Below are 12,089 nucleotides of genomic sequence, written 5' to 3'. Positions count from 1 at the left end.
ATGGAAACGTTTCTCGAGGACGTTTGCTCAGATATTCTCAGATAATGGCTTCTCATACAATAGCCTACAATGTGCTTTGCACAAGCATATCAGTTTAATTATGCCCTCTGGAAATGTAGATATTCCCTCCTCCTCAAAACACTCTAAACAACAACCCACTGTTGGGGGGGGGGGGAATCTATTAAAAATAATAAAATAGTCAATGGGAAGCATATCTTCAGGAGATGAAAGCTGGCTCTTCCCACATCAAACCCTTATTTCTAAAAAACAAAATAAGCAGATTTTCAGTACTTAAGAACCAATCACCAGCTGTAATGCAATATAGCAAAGCACCAAGGGAGGGAAGGATAATTCTGTCAGTTTAATATCTTACCCACTGCTGTAAAAAATAAAAAATAAAAACTCTTTTTAATAACTAGCTCTAAGAATTACTTAGATGCCAAAGTTTATTTGTATCCCTCCACTCTGTTAAGGTTCTCATAGATCATATTCCAAGTCCATGCTATACCACTCTGTTGCTCAGTTACCAGCTCTGAACAAATACTCAGCCAGAAGTAGAGAGAAAAAGAAAGCACAGATGAATGCCTGGAGAATGAATCATCCTCTGGAAGTAGCCTTACGGCCCCTGCAGTGCAACCGATTAGTCATAACCTCACATACAGTAGAATGGAAGGGAAATGGCGAAGCTATTCACTCACTCAGGCCCAACAAAGTGCTCCCTGCCTCCATTTTTAAGAGAAGACGTTTTTTCAGAAGACCCGGATTTAGGTAACATAAGCATAAACCTTTAATATGATCTTTAAGGCAAATCCACCTATTGTGAAATATTACAAGAATGTAATGAAGATGTGTAAGAAGTGTTGTTTTGACCTAACACTTCAAGTCTAGTGAGGCCTTAAGTAGCAGATTCTTGAAAGGGCCTCCAATATCCATCTTTTGCAGGCCATGTTTAACATGAACATTGGGGTATGGGCTGAGTGAGGTTGACATTGACTGTAAATGGCCCAATTCACTAAAGATAAAGCTAAGATTTAGATGAAGATTCAAATCCCCACTCTGTTATGAAGGTCACTGGATGGTCCTGGACCAGTCCTTTTACCTCACAGGATTGTTGTGAGGATAAAATGAAAAAAGGGGGAAGCTACCTCCCCGCACACCTCCAGCAATCCCTATTCCATGCCCAGAAGATGCCCAAGATGCCCTCCCTCTCATCATCTACTTAAGGTCACAGAATCAGCATTGCTGACAGATGGCCATCTAGGTAAAGGTAGTCCCCTGTGCAAGCACCGGGTCATTCCTGACCCATGGGGTGATGTCACATCCCGATGTTTACTAGGCAGACTATGTTTATGGGGTGGTTTGCCAGTGCCTTCCCCAGTCATCTTCCATTTACCCCCAGCAAGCCGGGTCCTCATTTTACCGACCTTGGAAGGATGGAAGGCTGAGTCAACCTTGAGCTGGCTACCTGAAACCAACTTCTGTCGGGATCGAACTCAGGTCGTGAACAGAGCTTGGACTGCAGTACTGTAGTTTACCAGTCTGTGCCACAGGGCTCCTATGGTCATCTAACCTCTTCTTAAAAACCTCCAGGGAAGGAGAGCTTACCGCCTGTTCCCGAGAAAGCTAGTCACAGTTCTCTTAGAGCTCTCTCAGCCCCACCTACCTCACAGAGTGTCTGTTGCAGGGAAGGGAAGGGAAGGTGATTGTAAGCGAGTTTGATTCTTTCTTAAGTGATAAAGCCGGCATATAAAAACCAACTCTTCTTCGTATGAAAACAAGGGTGGAATAAAGAAAAAATCATAATCACCAGATTTCCTATTTAGCACATGCTATATCTTGAGCTGGAAGACAATGCTGAGCAGAAGAGAAAAATAGAAATGGTTCTTATCTTAAATAGTTAACAAAGCATAACTTTGCATGGACCATATGCAGACTGACTGGTTCTTGTTTCCGGCACACACAAAAATGGAATAAATGAAGGCAACTGCAATGGAAACTTTTGCTTTGTTTTAAACAAAGCCTAGTACACACACAGCAGATACATCTAGACAGTAATATAAAAAGCAGGCAGTGTTACTTGGCCCATTTTTCCTGTCAAAGAAAAGTAAACTATGCCAGACCTTTTTGTGCTGAGGCCTCCATCTTAAAACAGCAGATTTTGGATGCTCTTAATAGTATAGGAGACATGCAGATCTGAGCCACAGGACAAAATCCACAAGGGATTACTCTGGTACAAACCCCTCTGAAGTGAAAGAGAGGTACACAAGAGCATTATAATAGGGTGTGCATCAAAGAAATCCCAGCTGATTTTGCCCCATGTTAATTGACATAAGGTGAGCAAGCTGCTTTTAGGATTGCATTTTAAAAGTGCTAGTTTCTCTCTGGCCCTGACCTGGATGGCCCAGGCTAGCCTGATCTCGTCAGATCTCAGAAGCTAAGCAGGGTCAGCCCTGGTTAGTATTTGGATGGGAGACCACCAAGGAATACCAGGGTTGCTGTGCAGAGGAAGGCACTGGCAAACCACCTCTGCTAGTCTCTTGCCATGAAAACCCCATAAGGGGTCGCCATAAGTCGGCTGCGACTTGAAGGCACTTTACACACACACACACAGTTTCTCTCTGTGTGTTTCTTCTCCTTTTTCACAGGAAAGGGCATGCTAAAATTAAGAAATATAGCACAATAAGGGCTCTGCCATATAAACATGTTGGACAAGAAGCCGTCTCAACAGGTTGGTACGTATATGGATTTTGCATCAATGTTATACGATGCCTGAAAACAGCTTTAAAGACTTCAGACTCCTAAACCAGCTATGCCATCTCATACATATGTATTACCATTTCAAATTCCTTGCATTATAGAAATACATAATTCATTGCATCATCAGGTTTATAAGCACTACAGGAATTAATGAGAATGACACTCAGTGGCCTTGCTAGCCAATCAGAAAGCTGCTCTGAGCAGCAGTCAGTTGCAGTTTAAATTTGCAGCTACTTTTAAATCTAACTGACATCACAAATACAGATCAAAGAACCATGCAGAGCAGATAACTTCTTTTGAAGTCAGTATCGTGGGCCTCATTTTTGTCTACGAATCACTAAGGCTGCCAGTGATTAGGCTGCGCACACAATCACTGCTTTCAAACCAAAACTGATTCTGCAAAACCTCAAACAAGTAATCCTGATTTATGTCAGTAGTGCTGTCTGAAAAAGAACCACTTCAGAGGAGTAAAGGTGGGGCTATGCAGTAATCTGGTATAACACATGGCTTTGTCAAACTCTGAGTTATTTTTTCAATTAGCTCAAAACCCCAAGAGATGTGAGGCATGCTGAAAACCCATGGAAATCTAGATTGTAGGTATTTTTTCTAAAATGATCCTAAGCAGAGGTACACCCTTCTAAGTCAATTGAGATCAATGGTCTTAGAAGGTTGTTTATAGGGTTGCCAACTTCCAGGTACTAGCTGGAGCTCTCCCGCTATTACAACTGATCTCCAGCCAATAGAGATCAGTTCACCTGGAGAAAATGGCCGCTTTGGCAATTGGACTCTATGGCATTGAAGTCCCCTCCCCAAACCACGCCCTCCTCAGGCTCTGCCCCAAAAACCTCCCACCGGTGGCAAAGAGGGACCTGGCAACCCAAGTTGTTCAGGGTTTCACTGTTAGATTCCTTGACTTGCACCAAGTCAAATCTAAACTTTCTCCACCACAACACGAAAAACATTGGATTGAGTCCATTTACTTTTCTCCACTAAATTGAGGGGCCTTGCTTTAGCAGAAGGAATCTTGAAAGACAACAACTTAGCATAAGTAAGTCATTGAATCCAATCTGAAGAAAAGGTAGTATTAGTTAAAAACACTACAGTAGGGCAGGGTTTCTGCAGGAACACCAAATGTAACAACAATCTCCTTTACTGGCATAAAATCAAAACATGGGGTGTCTACATAGTAACACAGAATTGTTGCAGTTGAGCATTTCTGACAAGGTTAGAACATAAACAGATAAAAAGATGCTAGAATTAGTAAAAGCCCTCTAATTAACTTGCTGGCGGACATTCACAGCAAGTCGCAAAAATTGAGCCACTTTCTCCAATATAACAGAAGAGTGATTATTCAGTAAGAAACAAGCATTAAGAAAATCAGGGGAATTTGACTTTTTTGTCAAAATAGGGCCTAGAAATTTGCTGCGAATCACTGCATGTACAATTGATTCAATGGAGTTATAACCACAGGGGCAAAGTCTCTCTGAAAGAGGGATTTTCTGAAATCTTCCTTCCAAAATCGCAGATGGCATGACATTAAATCTGGCCAGGGAAAAAGCTCTGCATTGCTCAGGGTCGTAAAGATGGTGCAAATATGGCGTAGGCTCATATATATAGCGTCCTGTTAGCAACACTATTGAGATTTTGAAATCCAATCTCTAATAATCTGTGTTTTATTGTTTGAAATGCTTCTGTATCCAAGAGCATAAGTAGGAATCCAATGGTAAACCAATGGATTTAATTTTACTCTCAATGTGAGCTAACCAGTTAGAGATGTGTGATTCCATGAGCATATGGTAGACAAGAGAAGAAGGATCAGCCTTGAAATGTAGGCATAGCCTGAATTTAACCATGATAAGCCACGCTCTCATTTCGAATAGCACTTGACCAGTTTCCAAGCACAGAGCTGTATAAGGAACACAATTACACATACCCAATATTTTATGGAGAAATTTAGCTTGGATATGTTCAATTGATTGTTCGACTGCTCCAATCCATATTGGGATGCTGTACAACAGCTGTGGACTTTAACATTGAAAACCTTTAGTGTGGCTGGAATATATTGATTTCCTCTACTAAAGAAAAAGCGAGTGATAGCCAATAAACAAAATGTGCTTTCTAGAACTATTTCCCTCCTCAATACTAATTATAAATCCATCACCCATTATTGACCTTCCCGCCTATCTACCTCCTTTCCCCCCCAGCTACATTACAACTTAATCCTTACCAAAAATATATCAAATTCTGCACATATATGAAAAATGCCCATAAATCAGAACCCTAACAATTAGTACATTACTGCTTAATGCATGTGGAAGACAAAGAAGAGGGTTTTTATATACAGATTGGGCACGGTCCAAGCAAAGTTAATCATTTTCAAGGGGTTTCAGTGGGGAAACAGCTAAGTGTCTGCCCTCCAAGTAATTAATGGAATAATGGAATTATCACTACATCAGTAGCACAGCACTAAGTAAGGCCAACATAAATGCCAAATGATACAAATTTTCAACAAGAATGTTTTGAAAAAAAGCCACTCCCAACTCATCTGATTTTAATTAAGTTGATACCTCTCTGTAAACAGACCAATTTAAGAAAGCTCTGAAGTTAAGAAAAATTTGCCCCTGGCAAAGAGGGAACATGTTGTGGTGAGGAACTCCCTAGAACTGGGTTCCATCAAGATAGACAACAGCCAAACAAGGCTGTTAGGCTGGGGTGGGGGGCTTCAAGAAGAGATTGCTTCTGTGCTGAAAGCGGTGGGCTTTCTGTTATCAGGCAATAGAACTAACTGCATGTTGTCACAAAGTGATTGATTGTTTGGCATAATGGGACCCTGAAAGCCAGCGTGGTGTAGTGGTTAAGAGCAGTGGACTCTAATCGGGAGAACCAGGTTTGATTCCCCACTCCTCCATATGAAGCCTTCTGGGTGACCTTGGGCTTGTCACAGTTCTCTCAGAACTCTCTCAGCCCCACCTACCTCACAAGGAGCAAGGAAGAGATTGTGATTGTAAGCTGCTTTGTGACTCCTTAAGGTAAAGAAAAGCAAGGTGTAAAAACCAACTCTTGTTGTTGTTCCTTTTTAAAGCATGCTTAGGATCCCTAAAGTATTTCAGACAGTCCAAGACAATTTCTTCTCAAACTTGTGTGCACCCATAACTCCAAATTATCATTGTTATTGAATGTGACAATTACTTAAAATGTAGAGCTCTCTACTGTAACTGCACCCAGTACTTGATATACTTGATATACAGCTCACTTATGCTCTGCCTTAGTTAGCATTAAAGGCAGCTTAGTTTTTTTCAGCAAATAAAACAATATTTTTTAAAGAAAAAAATCAACAATTCAAACAATCCAATCTAGCAAGCACCACACAAATATCAATAAACCAGAACTGCACTACAGCACTAAAGCTATCAACACTAAAGCACTACAGCAACAAAGAAGCAAATTCTCACATGCTCGGTAGAAGCTTCTTTAATTCCTAAATGCTGTCCAAAATAAAAAATTTCTTGGCAAGACACCTGAAAATGAGAACAACAGATGACCACTTCGGGTCAGCATTCTCAGCTTGAGCCCCATCCCTCATGCTCACCCTCCTTGCTTCCATTTTGGGGATGGCACATAAAGCAGGGGCCCAGCATATCTAAGAGTTTGGGTAGATCTGCAGCCCTTTACCTCTGTAGGGACCCGTCTAATTATTCTGGGTTCATTGTAAAGAGTATTCACTGTTTATAGGGTGGTCACAACTTATTATACGTGGCGTCTTTGGGATACTGCCTCACCCTGCCTAGTGAAGTGCAAAACTCTGTTGAATACCCCAGCCTTTGTACTATGGCATACCAAGCAGGGCTTGCTAGCAGCAGTAGGGAAGGCCTAAGAGGGCCTACTATAATTCAAGTTGGCCTTGAAAACCCAAACTGTAAGTGAAAGAGTATACACAGAAGTTTTTTTTCACAATGTACTAGTATAACACAACACTCAGCATCCTGTTGCTTGCATTGTTACAATCTTCATCTACTACAAATAAATACATTTGTTACAGCTAGAAGTAACATTCCTCTAGCACAAGCCGAGAACAACACAGGGGGAGTTCAGTTTCAGTTTGGTTTTATTACATATGGCCAAATGCTGCTACGAAAAAACAAAACACCATAGATCCATATGACAATCATTAATAAAAGTTACATAGGGTAGAGCTACTTCTTTCCTGAGTAAGCTCCCTGAAAAATCAGAGGAAATTACTTCTGAATAAACACTCATAGGATTGGACTGAAAGCTTTCAAGCAAGCTTACAAAATAATGCCTTATTCATTAAAAAGCACCAAATAGTTCTTTCAGAGACTGTTCTGTGCACATCTGCTATAGATTTAGCAAACACTTAATGCAGTCCAGATTTCTCCATAACATCAAGGCCCCAAAAATGTTAGTTTTCTCTATCCCAGACCAGCCCATGATAGATTAGTCCTTGTATGAGAACTTGTTAGCACTCAGCTTAAAAAAAATCACACCAATGGAAGTGGAACTCTGATACCTTTGTAGACGGAGCAAATTTGCATATACTTGCTTATTCTGCATAACATATTCTACTAACTATGGAAAGAAGCAGAGGGATATGAAAGCCCCACCATCTAACTGCTGTAAATCCTGGCGTCTCCTCTTCTCAAGCCAGAGGAAATCCTGTGTTTATGCTGTAAATGCAGCACATGCCCAAGGATGCAGATGTATGGATAGTTATACAATAACAGGGCTAGAGGGGGAAAAAAGAGATTCAAAGGCTGGTGACACCAGATACCACGCTCCCCATTTTCTGCAAGATGTTATATGCCACTGCAAAGTGGCATCTTGACCTACTTTTTCAGTTATTTTAGAGTGAAAGCAAGCTTTAAATGAGGCCCGGGAAACACCCTGCTTTAATTAATGAAGCCATCCTAGATATTTTTTATTTAAGCTGCATGGATAATATTAAGCGCATTGCTACAGAGAAGATTTCACTGCCAAACTGTGTCAGCACAAGTATTTGCACTTTTAAGTACAAGGTTAAATTTTGCTCTGCTGAGTAAAATTTTAGGTTAGGCTGGCATTGGTGTCCATCGTGAACATACCATGCCACAATTGAAACACCTTCTCTGTCTCTCCGGAGTCTTCCTCTCTGCTTTCCTTCTAATCTGTCTCTCAACCAAACCCAAAAGGTCAGCTTCCCTCCTCCAATTCAGCACAATGGGCACGGCAAGTCTGCTAAAGTGAACGGTCAGCATTTTTATGTCTCCCACTCCTGGTCTGTATCCTTATCAAATTCACTTTTCACCAAGCTCCCCTATCCTGCTGCTTCTTCCGCCTTAACCACCGTGCCCCAACCATTCAGGAGAAAACACTACGTTTGCCTCATACTGTGTTGCTGCACAACCAAATGACTTCCCTAAGTGTGAACCACAGAAAGGCAGAAATGAATCTATCTAGAACATGTTCCATAAAGAAGTTATTCAGTCAAACTGTAAGAAACAGTGAGGATGTAGGGAGAGAAGCTACACAGAAGGCCTTCCTTTACAAACACTGCTTTGCAGAGGCAATACATAGCGGGCACACTGAGGCAGGGAGACATCTAGTCCTGAAGCAGTAAGGATTACACTTCCCCTGAAAAAGCAGGCTCATCATGTAGGGTGCTGCTGGATCCCGACCTATGGTTGGAAACTTCTTCTGTGGCACGTAGCATCTTCCATCAGTTTTGATTGATATGCCAGCTAGAAATGCTCACTGGACAGTGTGATTTGGTCATGGTGATTTAGTTTCCAATCGCATTCCGGATTTCAGTACTGTACATGAGGCTGCCCTGGGGACTGCCCAGAACAGAGGTCTCCAACAAATTGAGGGCTGTGGCTTCCTTTATTGAGTCAATCCACCTTTTGTTGGGTCTTCCTCTTTTCCTGCAGCCCTCAACTTTTCCTAGCATAACTGTCTTTTCTAGTGACTCTTGCCTTCTCATAATATGACCAAAATACAATAGCCTCAGTTTAGTCATTTTAGCTTCTAGGGCCAGTTCAGGCTTGATTTGATCTATAACCAAATTATTTGATTTGGGGTTTTTTTGGCAGTCCACAGTATCCGTAACACTCTCCTCCAACACCACATTTCAAAGGAGTCTACTTTCTTCCTGTCAGCTTTCTTCATAGTCCAGCTTTCACACCCATACATAGTAATAGGGAATACGATGGCACGAATTAACCTAATCTTGGTGGCCAGTGACACATCCTTACACTTAAGGATCTTTTCTAGCTTTCCCCATAAATAAAGCATGCAATATTTCAGATTCCTAGTAGGCAGCTCTGCCCACAGCTTAATAGGATTTTAAATTCCTAAGGACCAAGTTTCTAGGAACCCTGGCAGTCATAACACTGGTGGATTTATGGTTTTGTTAGGAACTGTAACAAATACAGCTGCGTTACCCACATCATTGGATATTGGGGGCACCATTGTGCTATAACAATTATTCCAAACTGGATTGTCCACACAGGATAATACAGTTATGAATTATTGTTGCAGCGCAATATCCAGTGAAAGGCTGAATCCACCCTCACTCCCAGACCTTTCAACTGTTTATTCTCTCTCTTTCTATTTGCCTAATTTTAGTTGCCCTGACCTGGATGGCCCAGGCTAGCCTGATCTCGTCAGGTCTCAGAAGCTAAGCAGGGTCAGCCCTGGTTAGTATTTGAATGGGAGACCACCAAGGAATACCAGGGTTGCTGTGCAGAGGAAGGCACTGGGAAACCACCTCTGTTAGTCTCTTGCCATGAAAACCCCAAAAAGGGGTTGCTACTTGACGGCACTTTACACACAATGTTAGTTCATCAGATAGCAACAACCCAACCTTTTAGCAGATCTTCTCTAACCATTAACTGAGATTTCCCATTATAAAAACCAGATTAGTTTTTGCTAATACAGTCATAAGAAGAGCCTGCTGGATCAGACCAATGGACCATCCAGTCCATTATCCTGTTTTCACACAGCAGCCAACCAGTTCTTCAGGCCTTCCCAGCTCTAGTATTCAGAGGGTTGATGCCATTGGATATGGAGGCTCCCTTTGGTCACCATGGCTAGCAGCCATAGATGGACCTCTCCCCCTTGAATATTACTCCCTCCTAAAGCCATCTATGCTTGTGTCCATCACTACCTCCCTGGCAGCGAATTCCCCAATTAATTGCTCATTGAGTAAAAAAGTATTTCCATTTCCCCCTTCTGAACCTATTTCCCAACAACTTCATTGGGTAGCCCTAAGTTCTGGTATTATGGGGGAGGATGCTCCCCTCCATCCACTTGGTGAGGCTGTGGCTCAGTGGTGGAGCATCTGCCTGGCATGCAGAAGGTCCCAGATCTGATCCCCGGCATCTCCAGTTAAAGGGATTAGGCAAGTAGGTGATGTGGAAGACCTCTGCCTGAGACCCTGGAGAGCCGCTGCCGGTCTGAGTAGACAATACTGACTTTGATGGACCAAGGGTCTGATTCAGTATAAGGCAGCTTCATGTGTTCACTTTTCCCACCTCATGCATAATTTTATAAACCTCTATCATGTCTCCCCTTAGCTGGCTTTAGTCTTAGTTAAGTGATGTGGTTAAACCCTGCAAATCAACCCTACCAAAACAGTGGGCCTCTGCCAACAGACAGAGGCAAATTATTTAATTCCAGAAAATTAGAGTGGAAACCAAAAATATCTATGTTCCAGAGGCCTGCACTGAATCCCCTTGCATCTAGTAACACACCCTGATGCACACAACATCCTCCCTAATGCGCTGCAAGGGGGAAAGAGAGAAAAGGACCATCTCTGCTGGGCATCCAGTCACCCGAGCTCCAGAGTATTAATCTCTAAGTATCCTCTTTCCTGCACATTTGCACCGCAGTGTGAGAAGAGACAGCGCAGATGTCAGGGGAAGGACACGGTGCATTAGCGAAATAGAATCGCCGATCTGCCTCTTTAAGGGGGCTGCCCGGCATGACGCCAACAAAAGGGGAGGGAGGCTCCGGATCTGGCTGCCGCTGTCGGTGATGCACCTCGTGCGAGTTGCCTGAAACCCAAAGATGAGGCAGCTGCCTTCCGGCGAGGGCTGCCCATTGGCCGGCCCAGGGCAGGGGGCGGGACTCGCAAGGCGCTGCAATCGCCACGCATCTCAACCAGCCCTGCCCACGAGGGAGGGATTGGGGGGGGGAGGCACGCGCCACAGCTGCTCTTTGTAATCTTGGGGCGAGATCGGGTGCTTGGAAATCTGCACGGCGAGCGAACGTGCACGCCGCAAACATTCACGCGCAAGGAGGAGATTCGACGTGGAGGGGGACAGGGCCCACCTCAGACCCCCAAGGTCACCCAGCCGCAACGCTCCCGATTGTGCTATAACCACTAGCCCACGCTTCCCTGCCTCCCACACCAGAATCATAGAGTTGGAAGGGACCACCAGGGTCATCTAGTCCAACCCCTTGTACAATGCAGACAATTCACAACTACCTCCCCCCCCACACACACACCCAGTGACCTCTACTCCATGCCCAGAAGATGGCCAAAATGCCCTCCCTCTCATCATCTGCTTAAGGTCATAGAATCAGCGTTGCTGACAGATGGCCATCTAACCTCTTCTTAAAAACCTCCAGGGAGGGAGAGCTGGCCACCTCCCGAGGAAGCCTGTTCCACTGAGGAACCGCTCTGTTAGAAAATTCTTCATTGCCAGGAGCAGCCGGCACACACGATGCTCCTTCCTGCAGCCGCCGCCACCCCCTTTCTTTGCCCGTGACACAGCTGGGCCCCGCAGCCGCGCAGCTGCTCCTGCCCCCGTCGTCCCCCCCTCCGCGGGCGAGAGAGGCGCCCTCACCTCCTTCAGCTGCTCCATCTCGCTGCGGATGGTCTCGTTCTCCAGCTCCAGCTCCTCGTACTGCTGCTTCAGCTGCTGCTTCTCCTCCAGCACCGCCAGCCCGTACTCGGCCGCCTGGATCTTCTGCCGGCTGGTCTCGCCCAGCTCCTGGAAGAGCCGCTTGACCTCGGCGCGCAGCCACTCGGGCTCCGAGGCCAGCACCAGCTTGGCGTACTCGTCCTCGTCCATGGCCAGAGACATCGGCGCGGGCCAGGCTGCGAGAGGGGGGTTTCCAGACGGGGCAGAAGAGGCAGGCAGGCAGGCAGGGCGGCGGGGAGCGTGCAGGCAGAAGGGAGGGAGGACGGGCGGTGGGCAACCCCCCTTTCGCAGCCTTTAAAACCCCGCCAGCCGCCGGCCTGCCCTCCTCCTCCCCTCTCCTCCAGCGCCGTTCCCCCGGGCTGCCATCAAACGAGGAGGCTCCCCGCGCCCGCGCCCCGGCACCTCCTC

The 12,089-nt window shown here is 44.7% G+C and overlaps 1 protein-coding gene across 2 annotated transcripts in view; it reads right to left on the bottom strand.

The window, feature by feature from the left end:
• BICD2 (BICD cargo adaptor 2) overlaps positions 1–11,843 on the bottom strand; it is a 98,024-nt gene extending 86,181 nt beyond the window's left edge. For both annotated transcript variants that reach the window (XM_056853295.1, XM_056853287.1), the window contains exon 1: positions 11,604–11,843. In XM_056853295.1, the coding sequence (XP_056709273.1) occupies positions 11,604–11,843 (240 nt within the window). The remainder of the gene's footprint in view (positions 1–11,603) is intronic.
• Between the last annotated feature and the right edge of the window lie 246 nt (positions 11,844–12,089).

This window comes from Euleptes europaea, chromosome 1 (assembly GCF_029931775.1).
Source record: "Euleptes europaea isolate rEulEur1 chromosome 1, rEulEur1.hap1, whole genome shotgun sequence".
Lineage (NCBI taxonomy): Eukaryota > Metazoa > Chordata > Lepidosauria > Squamata > Sphaerodactylidae > Euleptes > Euleptes europaea.
This window is presented reverse-complemented; position numbering and strand designations above follow the sequence as displayed.